We start from the raw sequence: 15951 nt of genomic DNA on the forward strand, positions 1-15951 counted from the left end.
CTAGGCGTATCACCAATCTGATCTGTCTAATTTTCAAAAGAAGTTAATAGACAAAATGGGCAAGATTTGTTGTGCTGAGATGATGAAGACTTTCAAAGCAGTTCAAATATGTATGTGTATTCCAAGATCCATGCTTATAATTGATTAAATGTGATTTTTCTTTCTTTAAGCAAATTGGTTTCATTTATTATTTCCATATTGAATGGTTTCATTTATTATTTCCATATTGAATGGCTACTAGAGAAAAAAAGTTGTAACCTTTTACTAAATTCTGTGTCACTAATGTAAAAATACAGATATCCATCTTTTCATCATTTATTCTTTCTTCAGATTCTTCTAAGCCCAGTCTTTAGTTACATAGCAATCCTATAGAAAGCAGTTGTAACTGTTACGTTATCTCTTATGTCTTATGTATCAAACTCAAACTCACTCCCATTGAGTTGATTCCCTCATAACTACCCTTTGTCCAGTTTCAAAGGCTGTAATTTCTACAGGAACAACTGGCCATCTTTCTCCTGTCGAACTACTGATCAGTGTGAACCATTGATATATTCTAACTGCAGAGACACACAGCCTTTGGTTTTACAGCACGGCTTGCAGTGTTCAATGCTGCTGAAACTCCCTTCTCTTAAAATAGAGTAAACTCAAAATATTGACCATTTTAATCCTTAAATTAGATACTCTATATATCTTAGCATTGTAAAAATACTGACCATTAGTTGTTTATCTAGCTCTTTCAGTATGTGTGAGGTGTGTGGATCTTGCTTCAGTTTTTTGTAGATGGTTTTCCAATTTTTGAGCATCATTTGTTAAAGAGGCTGATATTTCATCTCCTTGTCAAAAATGAGTTGACCGTAGGTAGATGAGTTGATTTCTGGGTTCTCATTTCTGTTCCATGGATCTGTGCGCCTGTGTCTTTACCAATACCACGCTGCCTTGACCACCATGGTTGTATAGTAGGATTTGAGATCAAGGAGTGAGATGCTCCTGTGTTGGTTTTCTTTTCAGCAGTGCTTTCCTCATTTAGGGACTCTTCCCATTGCAAACAAATGTAGATTTTTCCTTTTGCATTTGGTTGAAGAATGGAATTGGTATTTGTATTGGGATTGCATGGAATTTATAGATTGTTTTCAACCAGGAGAAAATAGATGAATGGGACCTTCTAAATATAAATCTCTGTATATATCAAAAAATAACTCAAACAGGGTAAAAGGGGAACCCACAGACTTTGAAAAAATATTTGACAATGACATATCTGATAAGGGACTCATCTACAATTTATAGAATACTTCAGCACCTCAACCAGAAAAAGGCAAACCATGCAGTCACAGAATGGGCGGAAGAAAGGAATAGAAGCATCACCAAATAAGCAATTTAGATTGCCAACAAATGAACCAGTATCAGAACCTAATTATCAGAGAGATGCAAATCAAAATAACTCTCTGAGTTATCATCTCATCCCAGCTACAAAGTTGAACAGGGCAGCAAATAGCAAATGCCGGTGTTGTTATGGAGAGATTGAAACTTATTCGCTGCTGGTGGGCATAGAAAATGGTACAACCATTATGGAAGGCGGTCTGGCGCTTTCTCTAAAAGTTGGAAATTGAAATACCGTTAACTGTGGTATGTTCACACAATGGAATATTTTGCAGCATTGAAAAACAGTGGCCCTATACACAACATGGTTGAGCCTGAAAGATATTATACTAATAGAAATATCTCAGTCACAAAAGAACAAATAGTGCATAATTCTGCTATTATAAGATAGGATAGGTGGGGCAAAGGAGTGGATAATAACACTGCACTGGAACAGAGGGGAGGAAGGACTGTCTTCTGAAGGGAATGTCTGATTGGGCATTACATTGTATATATCACAACAATCTGGAACAGAAGTGCATTACAGAGTAGAATGGAAGGAGGAAAATGCAACAATGAATCAACAAATGAAAACCTCACCTTACTATAAACTTTCATTAAAATCACAATTGTTGTTGTTGTTAGGTGCTGTCAAGTCATAGACAACTCATAGCGACCCTGTGAACGAAAGGCCTGAGCACTGTTCGTACATAGAGTTTCCGGAGGCAAGCCATTTCGGAAGTGGATGCTGCTCCTGCTTCTAGGCTTATTTTAGCCGAGAAACTCCAACAAACACTGTCTACCATGGGTGACTTGGCACATCAGTGTCCCAGTGTTCAGCATCACAGTAACCACGAGTTACCTCAATACAGCAATGCACCGGCCAGTGCTATAACACCTAGAAGAATGTTTGACAGGAAAGAAGAAAATTTAGATTGTACAGAAAACTTAAAAAAATCAGACTACTTTCATTTCTTGCTTAAAATTATTTCCAAATAGAAACATTATGTGAAAAGAAATATACTACGTACAAATGCTAGAGGTATAAAGGAGCATTCCTTTTTTTTTTTTTGGCTGGTGGCCTGCTGGGTAAGGAGTTGGACTGCCAGGCCAAAGGCACACATTTTAAATCCACCAGTTTCTCTGAAATCCTGCTGGCAGCTCAGATCTGAGGCTGTTTGAACTTGAAAGTACCTAACAACCAGGCAAACAAGAATAAGGGAGATGTAAGTAAGGCATAAAGGGAGCTCTGGTGACCTAGTGGCGGGAACTGGTACTGCCAACCCAGAGGCAAGCAGGAGACAGCCTGCCTTTCTCCCATGGAGCAGCTGGTGGATTCAAAGACAGGCTGTCTCCTCCTCTGTTATTTACTGTCTGAGAAAACCCTCTGGAGGGTCAGCTATAAGTCGGTTCCAACTTGACAGCAATGAACAACAAAGGAATAAAAGAGGCACAGATGGAAGACCACTTCTTATTACTGTTATAAAAGCCTATGACTAAGGAAATTATACTTACTAATATCTAAATGGAAGCTTTTTTCTAAATCTTGTACCATGGATTTATACACACGCGCATTGTGTTTGTATTAATGTCTTTTCACAAATGACGGTCTGTTCGTTATCTCTTCATTGTGTTTATTCATGCAGCATTATTGACAGAAGTTGAGACAACATTGAGTTTTGAAATTTCATGCAAATATTCTGCATGATTTATTAGAGCTCTCTTTTGGCATCATCCGTAGGGAGCTGTGCTGATAACTCAAAGGTTACAACATTTGGTAACTCAAATCCTCTCACGGCTCCTCTCATGCATTTTAAGGCCTTGGGAACCCAGTGGTTGGTCAGTGATAAGTCAGTTCCTACTTGTCAACAGTCAGTTGAGTTGAGTTGACCCAATTTAACAGTGTTTCTCTGGTCCATGAAGTGATGCAATCTATTATATTCATCAGGTACTACTCATGGGAAATAACTGAAAATCTAAATCTTTAGAAAACATTTAAGGAGTTGCAGGCCAACCAATTTTCCATTTGACAGAAGAGACTCATGTTTTTCAACAATACTAAAAATAAGGATTTACATGACTTATTCTGAATTACCGATATTTATGTTTGATTAAAAGCATTTTGTGCCCGTGCAGGATGTCATTGCTGTGGCGAGATTTATTGTTCTGTCAGCATCTTCATCTACAAGTAGAAATGATAAGAATTGTATAGTTTTGAAAGCATTTGAAGGCTTCAAATCAACTGTTTATGTAAGTGTACGGAATTTGGTCTCAAAACAATTGTGTCTTCATGAGCTAAAATGATGGAATAGAACTAGCACATTTAAAAATCTGCATAAATATTCCACTGGGACCCAGACACAGGGAACCCAAGCCCAGGGTCGCACAACTCCCTGAGGCATTTATCTGAGCCACTTTCTGACAAAAAAAAATCTTCAGATAAACTATCTGTTGTTATTTCAGGTGCCATTGAGTCAAGTAGAACTCATAGCAACCTGTGAACAACTGATCTGAACCTTTTCCCATCCAGGACCATCCTCACAATCTCTGACACACTCAAGCCCATTGCTGCCATCACCATGTCAACCTGCCTAATCAAGGGTCATCTTCTTGAAAGCCATCCCTCCACCTTCCCAAGCATGATGTCCCTCCAAGGAATAACCTGTCCTAGCAACGTGACCAAAGTATAATTTGTAGACAACCTATTTAGGTTGGCTGAATGATTTAACAGAATGATTCCTGATAGTAAAGAAAAATCTCTTAAATATACTGGTTAATACCATTAGTGATGTCCCCTTTTTAAGTAAAAGTTATTTTTTTTTCTTATTTTGTTCTTTGTAGAGATGACTATCCCCTTCTCACCACTCCTGTTAGCATCCCCTCCTATTATAATATGCATTTGAAAACTACCTATTTAGTCAAAGCTATTGGGCAGAGTTGGACCAAATATTTATCTACAAGCCAACAGTTTCTACTTGTTTTCCCCCCCTCATATGCACTATATTTGATGGTAAAATTAATGAATTAAACGTAAGATTTTGTTACAATGACCACTACGTTTCTTTTTCTTTCTGAAAAGAATCCAGGATTCTCTTTAAGTTTCTTGTCGTTTGTTTGGGTTTTTGTTGTTTTTTTAATTTTAATTGACTTTGGTGTCACCTAAGATTATGGCACGTTCTTCCTGGGTGTTTCGTCATAGTTAAGAATTTCACTTAATATTGCCCCCTCTACAAGAAAAAAAATTCAAATACCGGCTCTGATTCTGTACTTCCTTATGTGTTATTCCTGAGAATACAATGTAAATATTCGTCAAATATAACCTCTAAGAATACAACATTTGCTTAAAGGACATTTTTATTTGCCTTATAAGCTCTTTTGTTTTTCTACAGTTTAGAAAACTTTGTTTATGTGACAATTTGTAAGACATAACCTTGAGCTGTTTTAGTGAATTTGAGTATTGTACAGATAAGTGACTTGTTATTACAACTCAACACTTGTAATCACATCAAAGATTGTATAAAATTAAGCTCTCACTTTTTTTTCTCCTCAGGTTTATGTTAAGTCTGTGAGAGATTTTTGTGCAGAAACAATGTCTTTGGTAAGTTAATAATTAATTTTAACACTTAAAAACACTATAGAGACATACAAACCCCCACACTTATATGTACATACGCTGTTTACTTTTTAATCTGATTGAAACAGTATCAGTAAAATGGCAAATGTAATCTCTGGGTTTTTGCTATAGAACACTATTACAAGTAGTTAATGTCTGATTATTCTCTTGTCTGGAGTATCTGTTGATCCTTACAATAAATTACATACAAAAGAAAAGAAACATTTTTTTTAAAGTTTTCTTTTAAGCTACAATCAAATTCTGTTTCTTTTATTCATCAGCTTGAAATATTTGATACGGCTGTGAACCTGTTAATAAGCCACCAAAAGCGACCTCATTGCCCTCAAGTCATTACTGAGTGGTGATTCCCCGTTGAAGGGTTTAGAGCTGGAAATCTTAAGGCCTCAGACTGCCTCGTCATTCTTTTGTGGGAGGGCTTGGAGACTTGAACCGTTAGCTTTCTGATTAGCAGCCCAGAATGTATCTCACTATGTCACCAGAGTGAACCACAAGGCCCTTAAACTTGGCACATGTCTTTTCACAAAGGCCAGGGATTCAAAACAATTAGACTCTCAGGCACCAATTTATTTGATTTTATTTTCTTAATCTTCAGTTGTACTTTTTTGCATACTCTCACATTTTTCATCTGTTACAGATTTTAAAGTATGTATCAGGAGAACTTGGTTTTGTTCTTGACTTTCTTATATTTTCTTAAAACAGTGACAGGAAAAAGTGTTGCAAAGTTGAGGTTGAATTTTCCCTAAAGATTATGATTATCATTAGATTCTGAATTTAAGATATACACTCTTCTTCAGTAATTGCCCTTGGAAAGTTATTTGAGGTAATCAGTTGACCTTATATGTCGCAGATTTAGAATCATTAGACTAGTCCAGTTATGTGATCTGAAGGCCCATTATATGTTAGCTTGTCTTTCCTGGTTTAAAATCGGAAAATGGTATGCCAGACTTGTACTCTGTGACTATACTAAGTCTGTCTGTGCTGAAAAACTAGGCTGTATGGAGAGGTACGTAACACCAACCCTGGAGGATGATTCATTAACCACCTTTGAAAATTGCTGACATTTTGATAGTCTAGTTTTCTAATTTTTTATTAAAGAAGTTTGATGTTTTAATATCATCTAGAGAGATTAATAATATAGATTAATAATGCTATGTTTTCAACTGATGTGAAAATTATACCATTTATAAACAGAATTATTTCCAAGAGAAACTATAACCAAAGCCCTATTCCTTCAAGGCAGTTGCAGTCACAGGGCCTTCCGTCAGGTTTCCAAGGCTGTGAATGTTTAAGGAATGATGCTGCCATCTTTCTCCTGAGAAGTGTAAGGTGGATTTGAATTGTTGGCCTTTCCGTTAGCAGCCCAGCATGTAGTACAGTACATCACTCCCTTTACGAGAAACCTCACATGTGAAATAATTGGTTTCTAGAATAAACCTTGTGAGTTGTATTACTTTTTTCTTCCCCAAACTGTGGCCTTTGTTTTACATGTAAAAGAATAATATGAACAAGAGCCAGTAGATATTGAAGGAAGATGTTCAAGCTGTACTGAAGGCATTAGCAATAAATAAAGCGCCAGGAGTCAGTGGGATACCCAATTGGCATGTTTCAAATAATAGATGCAACCCAAGACATGCTCACTAATTTCTGCCAGGAATTTTGGAGGAAACCTGGCTAGCTGACTGGAAGAGATCCGCATTTGTTCCCATTCCCAAAAAGGTGATCCAACAGAATGTGGAAATTCTTGGACATCATTAATATCACATACAAACAAAACATTGCTGAAGATCATCCAAAAATAGATTGAGTAGTACATCCCAGAGACTTGCCAGCTGTTCAAGCTGGTTTAGAGGAAGTGATACCACCAGGGATATTATTACTGATGTCAGATGGATCCTGGCTGAAAGCAGAGAGTACTAGAAAAGTGTCTATTTGTTTTTTATTGACTTTGCAAAGACAATAGACTATGTGGATCATAATAGACAATGACTAATATTGAGAAGAATAAAGATCCCAGAACATTGAATTATGCTCATGTTAAACCCACAGCTAGATAAAGAAATTGTTTGAAAAGAACAAGGGAACACTGAGTGGTTAGGAAAGGTGTGTGTCAGGGTTGTATCTTTTCTCTATACTTACTCATACTATGCTGAACAAATAAAAAAATCTGAACTCTATGAAGAACAGTGTGGCATCTGGTTTCGAGGAAGATACAGCAGTGATATCCATGTGATAACAACCTTGCTTGCTTGAAAGTGAGGAGGACTTAAAACACTTACTGCAGAAGACAAAGACTATAGCTTTCAATATGGATAGCACCTCAACCTCAAGGCAAACATTTTCAGTACTGTATTGATAGAGTAGCAGCAGCAGGATAGTTGGAGAAAAGAATGAAATTGTAAACAGTTTCATCTTACTTGGAACCACCGTGAACACCCTTACCAAGAGTTAAGAGATCAGGAGACCTACTACATTGGGAAAGTCTACAGTCACGGACCTCTCCAAATTACTGAGGAGCAGTGCTGTCAATTTGAAGAGTAAGGCTGTGGTTTTTTTCAATAATTTGCTCTGCATCTGAGAACTAGAGAGTACGTAAATGTGACAGAAGAATTAATGACTTTGAGCTGAGGTGTTGGAGAAGAGCACTGAATATCCCATGAACCGCCAAAGGAAAAGTCAGATATGTCTTGGCTTAGAGAAAGTTCAGCCAGAATGCTCCTCGGAGGCAAAGATGATAAAAGTTCATCTCACATACTTTGGGCATGTTTCTGAGAGAAACTATTCCTTGGAGAGAGGCATCATGCTTGGAAATGTAGAGGATCAGCTAACGAGAAGGCTGTCAGCCAGAGAGATTGGCCAGTGACTGCAGCAGTGGGCGCGGGTGTCAGGGCTGATGAGGATGGCCAGGACAGGACAGAGTTCTTACCTTTTGTTCATAGGGTCAGTATGAGTCAGACTTGACAGCACCTAACAACAAAATGACTTATAGATTTGATTAAAACATGATTCTACAGTTCAGCTATTTAGTGTTTACATAGTCATTACCTTCTTCTTTAGATCCCAGGATCAAATTATGCATATACACCCCTGAATCAGCTGAAGGATGGTACAGTTGTCAATGTTTACGGTGTTGTCAAGTTTTTCAAGCCCCCATACCTAAGCAAAGGAACTGGTAGGTATTGACAGTTAAAATTGGTGGAATATTTATGGACTGTTGATTATTTTATTTGATTTCTATTTAACAAACAGCATTGCTTCATTATCATTGGCAATTTTTTATTTATATAATAAGTAAGATCTTTAGGTTCTCACATCTGTTTATTACTCTCACATCTAGGCCTTTGCCTCAATTATGTATATATTTTAATACTTTTAAAAGTACATTAAAAAATATACCCATTAGTATAATCATGTGTACTTTTTAGAAGATAAGTATGTGAACAGTGCATCAAAGAAATATAAATTGAAATGTGCTGAGTTAAACTTAATGGATAAGCTCTCACTAAATTGGGTAAGTTTTTTCAATTGTATTTCATCCAATTTAACATGCCATCCATTATAAAGTGATGACTTTTTTTTATCATTAACAAGAGAAAACTACTGCTATTGAAATTTGTTTCATTGTCAGTCGTAAAATGTAGCATATTTCAGAAATGTAAAGAATGAATCAATGAATATTGTTGATGACATGCTGTATTTATCTGCTGCGTGCATGGAGCTATGGTTCATGAAGGAAACACAGAGATGTTAAGGAGTTCGTATTAAAAAGCATCTTGTTTATAAAGATACATATATGCCTAAAGAAAGAAACCTTTATTTGTAAATATGCAGACCTATTTGGAAAGGTTGCTTTTTAGTAGATAGAGAAAATGAATATTTTCATGTGGACAGAGTATTTGATTCTAATAAAGACTTTGTATGACTATGGCAATGGGAAGATTTAAATTTGGAGACCAAAACCTTGAAATAGGTGAAAACTGGGTGCAGCAGCTTGTTACATAGAAAAGACTAATTATTTCTGTTTTGCTGAATTGAAGGGAAACAATATTGAAACAGACTTTTAATGACAAAATGTATCATTTTCAAAAGTACCATAAAGATAATGTTGATCAAAGCATAGCTGTATTAAAACCTGTGGTACTCAGTATTAATTTTAAGGTATTCTTAAAGTACACAATCTTATTTTCTTCTGGTGACAATGTTAAATCATACATAACAAAACTAAAGCTGTGAGAAAGTACAGTATTTCTCGTATGTAAAGTACACTATTTTTTGTATCTACGCATGTATCTTACTTCTGTCAGATATATTTGGTTGGATTCAGTCCCTTAATAGGAAATTCATGCCTAGAATCAGCCATCTGTTATTAGAGGATAACATATTTCTGCCTCCTGAGATACGAAATTAAAATGAACATCATCACTTCTATCAAAAATATTTATTACAACCCTAAAATATATCTTAAGACATAGCAAGATGTCTTTACCACAGCAAGCCATCAGGTTTTAACACTATCCGTCTTGCAGCTTTCGTTACTCTTAGATCAGATCTGCTGCTGTTGCTGGAACTCATCCTTCAGCAGGAGTAAACACTGCGGTCCGTAGCACTGCTTATTGTGTTCAGGAAAGGATTACCTTCATTAGTGTTGGTGGAGAGTTTTACCAGAATAGATGGGCACGAACAGTCCGCAGCATGCCTTGTTTTACAGAAGCCTGTATTTTACAAGTGCAGAACTACAACCCAAATAGTGGCTGCGTGTATTTAATTGGTTATGTGGAGGGAAATTAATTGTATGCAGCTCTGATCGGTCAAGTAGACGGAAAAGATTATTCTGTTACATATCAATAGTTAGAACGTCTCTTTAAGTTTTATTTTACCCCATGTATAGTTTTATGCCATTTCACTTCCTTATCCCTAGAGAAGATTGATCCTGAAGACTTGCCTCTCTTTCTAAGTAACAGTGATTGAATATGACCTACAGCACGCTGCTATTTTATATCTAATAGCAATTGCTTTATTTCCCAAATTACATTCTCTCTTATGGGTAATTGTGGCTTTCACTCTTAGAAATTTGCCAGTTCTCTTGTTACAGGACATTTGATGCTTTAAAAGGGAACTCTGTTGGTGTAGTCCACAGGGAGTTGTCCTGCTGACCAAAAGGGGCACGTCTTAGGCAGAGCAAATCTACCTTCCGCTTTGAGGGATAATGATGAGCGGTGATTGATTATTGCACCTCAAGAACCAGCGCACAAAGGGTCAGCTTTGAGTGGTATTAACACACCAACAATGAGTTGACTTTGAATTTATGCTATAAATCCTATTTCCTCAGTTGTGATAAGACTGATTTTAAAACTGAGAAAGAAATTACTCAGAATTCTGGAGATAACATATTTAAAAGATTATTATATGTTCAAAATTAGTAATGACTTCTTTCACGAAGGAAATTCTTTGCCACCTCAGTACTTTTGAGATTTTATAAAAGGGATTTTTGTTTTAAAGCTTTACATTCACTACTGGTTTCAAAAGCACACTAACTGAATTAGATACTTTGTTTTCTGCTTTCTGTTCACATCATTGATAATACAGTTTTTAGTTAACACATGTAAAAAAGTTTAATTTTACGTATGTCTTAGATACTAAGAAACCTTTTTTCATTTGAGTTGCATTTACTCAGTGTTCTCATTGTCATTTCTTGCTGAATAGTGCAAAGTGTACAGCAGGTGAAATAGTGCTGCTTTGTCAGTGTAGACTAATTGTACTAACGTAGTATGGTAATAGGGCCACACAGACTCTGTTAATAGTCTATGTTTTGTACCTAACTCAGTCACATTCATAAACCTCTACATTTACAGAGAGTAAAGCGAATCTTCTTTGTGCTGAATCTCCTGATATTATCATCCAGAGGAAGGGAGTAGAGAAATTATTCACATCTTCATAGTTTACAGCTACCTTCTCTTTTTAATTCTTTCCCTAACCTTTGAGGCTGTCTTTTTACCCTCACAACTCTCAGGAGTTCTTTGCTGTTTGCTGTGACATACCACATGTGGCTCTCTACCTTCTGGTTGTTGTTATGTGCCGTCAAGTCGTTTCCGACTCATAGCGACCCTATGCACAACAGCCCTAAACCCTGCTCTATCCTGCGCCAACCGCACCGCCTCTGACACACCCATCCCGATTACCCCAGTCACCGAATCAATCCATCTCATAGAGGGTCTTCCCCTCCTGCGCTGTCCCTCCACCCTCCCAAGCATGATGTCCTTCTCCAAGGACCCGTCTGGCAACATGTCCAAAGTATGTCAGACAAAGCCCCAGAATCCTTGCCTCCAGGGAGTAGCTTGGTTTTATCCTCTCCAAGATGAATCTGTTTCTTTTCCTGGCAGTCCATGGTGCATTCAATACCCTTCTCCAGCACCACAGCTCAAAAGCATCCACTCTCCTTCTGTCCTCGCTAGTCATTGTCCAACTTTCTGATGCATAGCAAGCGATTGCAAATACCATGGCCTGTATCAGGCACACCTTAGTCTCCAGAGAGACACTGTTGCTCCTGAGTACCTTAGAGAGGTCCCTAACAGCAGACTTTCCCATCGTGATACGCTTTTTGATTTCCTGACTGCATAGGAATATTCTTTGATTCCATAAGAATTTTCAAGTTTCCTATTTCAAAAATTACTTACCACTGCAAGGGAAAGCGCATACAAAATACAAGATAGAAGAAAGAAGAATATTCCAAATATATTAGTAGCTTTTAAACTTTTGAGAATCACTGAGGGGGGGGAAATCCCAAAGTAAAAAAATAAGTAAGAAAAAGTATTTTTTTTTCTTAAAGATATGGAAAGCAAGGTTCCTCCTGAAAATGTGTTTGAAATAATTGAGATGAAGCTCCACCAGCCTCACCCCTAAAGAGCATCTGGTTGCACTTCCTTCAAAACAGATTTATTGATTCTTCGGTCCATGGTCTATTCAGTACTCTTCACCAGAACCACAATTAAAGGCATCAGTTTTCTGTCATTTTTAGTCATTGTCTGACCTTAAGTTGCATGGGAAGCAATTGAAACATGTCTTCTAATTTCTTGACTGCTGACGCCATAGATGAACTGCTGATATGAGTACAACATGTCTTTTGATTTCTTGACTGCTGATAACATCGATGTCACTTGTGGATCCAAGTGAAATGAAATCATTGACAACTTCAATATTTTCTCCATTTATCATGAAATTGTTTCTTGGCCTGCTGGTGAGAATTTTTGTTTCTCTTGATGTTGAAATGTAGTCCATATTTACGGCTGTAGTCTTTGACTTCATGCAACAAGTGCTGTAATTCTTTTTCTAGAAGCAGGGTTTGGTCATCTGCATAACATAGGTTGTTGATAAGTCTTCCTTCAATCCTGATGCTGTGCTCTTCTTCATATCATCTACTTTCTTAAATGATTTGCTCAGCACCGTGACTGAAAAAGGTATGGAGAAAGGATTCAACCCAACTTCACCTTTTCTGATTTTAATCCATGTGGCTATTCAGACAATTGCTTCTTGCCATGAATGAAATACAGAAGATAATTTTCTCTTTTGACAAGGATGTAAACAAAATATACTTCACAAAAGTATCTTGGTTTCTTATTAATAATCTTCTGAAAAAAATACAGAATAAAATGTATGCATCAATGAAATGCTCACAGACTCTTCTTCTCCAGTAGCTTTTGGAACCAAAAAGTTTTCAGTGTGAAAATCTGGTGACTATTGTTGCTGTTCCCAAAGTCTGGAATATTGACTTAGTCTTTCTCATCTGTCAGAATCCTATTTATCTTTAAAAGTTCCTCTAAATGCTGCTGCTTCTGGATGCCTTTCATCTGTTGATAGTACTCTCTCCACGTTCACTCCTAAAGCTTGTTATATACTGTGATTGTACTTTATTCCAGCTACTTGACATTTTTTAGCCTTGTTCTGGAGAGGGTGAAAGCATGCTGCTCTTTGGAGGCAAGGATTCTGAAGCTTCATCTGACATACTTTGGGCTTGTTGCAAGGAGGGATCATTCTTTGGAGAGGGACATCATGCTTGGGAGAGTGGAGGGACAGCGCAGGAGAGGAAGATCCTCAATGAGATGGATCAATTCAATGATTGGAGTAATGGGAGTAGGTGTGTCAGAGACAGTGAGGTTGGCACAGCATAGAGCAGAGTTTAGAGCTCTTGTACATAGGGTTTACTGTGAGTCACAAGTGACTCGATGGCACATAGCAACAACAACAAGATTTCTTCAGTTGAAATATATCAATTTGTATTCCATCAATTCCTGTCACCTTATTTTGCCATATCTGTAGTATAGCATGAATTTCCTCCTTTATTTCTATTGGTTCTTGATTATATGCTGTTTCTTGAAATGGTTCTAGATCAGCCAATTCTTGTAGTACAGTGACTCAGTGTATTCCCTCTGTCTAAGGAAGAAGGCCCCAGAAAGTGATGGAATATCAACTGGCATATTTCTACAAACAGATGCAGCCCTGGATGTGCTCACCATGCTGTGCCAAAATATCTGGAAAACAGATACTGATGACTAGAAGAACTTTTTCCAGTGCAACAATGAATGAATGGAAACCCAAAATCTCTTTAAATGTTTATGAAAATTAATAAAATATAATTATAGAAAAAAAAAGAACTTTTTCCATTTTAAAAAAAAAGGTTGTCAAGTGTATTGTGAACATTATCAAACAATCATGAATAAAACAAGCAACTAAACTCTTGCAAAAGATTATTCAAAGACTAATCCATATTCCTTCTCATTCCTATAAAAAAGGTGATTTAAGCTGAATGTGGAAATTATAAAAAAATCATTAATATCAGATACAAGCAAAAATTGCTAAAGATTATTTTAAAATGGCTAGAACAGTGCATTGACATAGAGCTACCAGAACTGGCAGCTAGATTTAGAAGAGGGTGTGGCATCAGAGACATCATTGCTGGTGATCTTGACGGAAAGCAGAGAGTGCCAGAAGAATGTCTGTTTTATTGACTATGCAAAGGCATTTGATTGTATGGATCATAATAAATTATGGCTAACACTGAGAAGAATGGGAACCCCAGAACACTTAATTGTGCTCATGAGAAACTTGTATCTAGACCAAGAAGTTGTTGTTGGCTGCATAGAGTAAGGGAACCGTGTATGGTTCAAAATCGAGGAAAGTGCTCTCAGGGCTGTATCCTTTCTTGGGGCGTACCCAGTCTCTTTGCCGAACAAACCATTTGAGAAGTCAGACTCCATGAAGAATGTGGCATCAGGATCAGGGAGGGACTTATCAAAAAGCTTAGTTATGCAACCTTGCTCACTGAACATGAGGAAGATTTGAAATGCTTCTTGCAAAAGATCAATACTGTATTACATCGCACCATCAAGAAAACCAAAATCTTTTTCACTGAGCCAATAGGTGACATCATGATAGAAAAAGAGTGAAATTGTCAACCATTTCATCTTACTTAAATCCACAATCAACACCCTTGGTACCAGCAGTCAGGAAATCAAGACACATCACATTGGGAAAAGCTGTTGTCAAGAACATTTCTGGAGCTGCTGGGTGGGTGTGAGCCACAAAAATTAGTTTAGATTATGATGTTGAAAAAGAAAATCAATTGGAACATGGTCTTGGGTTTATCTACCTTATAAGGATACTGGGAGGAGCCTTGCTGGTGCAAAGTGTTGTGACTCAATTCAAACTGAACAGTTGTCTGTCAAGAAAGACCTTAGAATTTGCTTCTATGGCCAGAAAAATCCAGTGGTCACTCCTCTTGTCACATGGGGCTTTTCTGATTTCAGAATGGACTCAGTGGTGTGCAGAAATAGAAGCATAAGGATATTTTGTGGCTTAATTTATGTTTGTGGACTTTTTTTACAGTACTGAATACATAAAATACTAAGTATTGTATGTAATCCAATCAAAAGTTATTGAAGTTCTGATGAATATATTAAGTATCATTTTTCTAAGGTAGATTTTGTTGTTTAAACGATTTAACTGTAACTGTTAAGTCATGAAAGACACTAATGAAGAAATATTTTTCTCTCTGTGCTTACAGATTAATTTCAACCCCATTTAAAAACTTCACGTAGTGGCATTCTAAGGCACAAAAGTAAGGATAAAAAGAATTACAGACACTTTTCAAGTTTAAATAACAATTGATTTATTCTTAAAATCAGGACTAAGAATGGTTTCATTTTGTTGGATAGTGAAATTGTTAAAAAGCAAGCCTGAAAATTTCAGTTACTTTTGTGTGTTAATCCTTTGTATTAGAAAGTTTATTGCTTAAAAATAATTTTCACTAAAATAATATATTTTTCTCTTTTAAAAAGGATATTTACAATGAAATTTATAAATATTACAAAACAGAAAAGTGATGACATTATTTTGAGCTACAGCGATTGCCTCTTGGTTCTGTGAAATTTTTATTCCTATATTTTTTTTGGATCATATTCTTTTAAATAACAAAAATGCCATTATTTTTATTTTACTGTTTGATATATTATTATTTTTATTGAGTTCTCTGTAGTGTCGTTTAGTAAGTTGTTAGATCTTTTATGTATGATAGTCGTTTTCTCTTTACCAAAAAAGAAATCTAACTAAGGTTGCTGTAGTATCTATTTTATATGTGAGGAACTTGGGACCATGAGGATTAACTAGGCCATAATACACAGGGGTTTTGCTTTTCCCCTCTTCCAAAAAGCTTTTAAACAGGTCACTTTTCTCATTATTTAATGACCAACAGTATCACTCTCCCCACAAGAACAGCACGGTGTTTACTGCCTGTTGCCCAGTGGGGTAAATCTTGACTTTTACTGCCGGCTAAGCTTTATGAGTCTTTAAGACTTGTTAAGCTACTTCTCAGATGCCTTAGTTGGAAAGTGTTCTTAGGGCAATAACCTCTATGGTAGCCAAGCCATTAACTTCCTCTTCTGAATATGAAGTATTAATGCTTATGCTACGGA

The 15951-nt window shown here is 36.7% G+C and overlaps 1 protein-coding gene across 1 annotated transcript in view; it reads left to right on the forward strand.

Annotated features, from left to right (window-relative positions):
- Window positions 1-4945: 4945 nt before the first annotated feature.
- POT1 (protection of telomeres 1) overlaps window positions 4946-15951 on the forward strand; it is a 73240-nt gene continuing 62234 nt past the window's right edge. Inside the window, exons 1-2 of the mRNA XM_006896081.1 lie at window positions 4946-4954; window positions 8045-8159. Coding sequence (XP_006896143.1) covers window positions 4946-4954; window positions 8045-8159 — 124 coding nt within the window. The remainder of the gene's footprint in view (window positions 4955-8044; window positions 8160-15951) is intronic.

Source organism: Elephantulus edwardii, unplaced genomic scaffold (assembly GCF_000299155.1).
Source record: "Elephantulus edwardii isolate Elephantulus edwardi_28Jun2011 unplaced genomic scaffold, EleEdw1.0 scaffold00181, whole genome shotgun sequence".
NCBI lineage: Eukaryota > Metazoa > Chordata > Mammalia > Macroscelidea > Macroscelididae > Elephantulus > Elephantulus edwardii.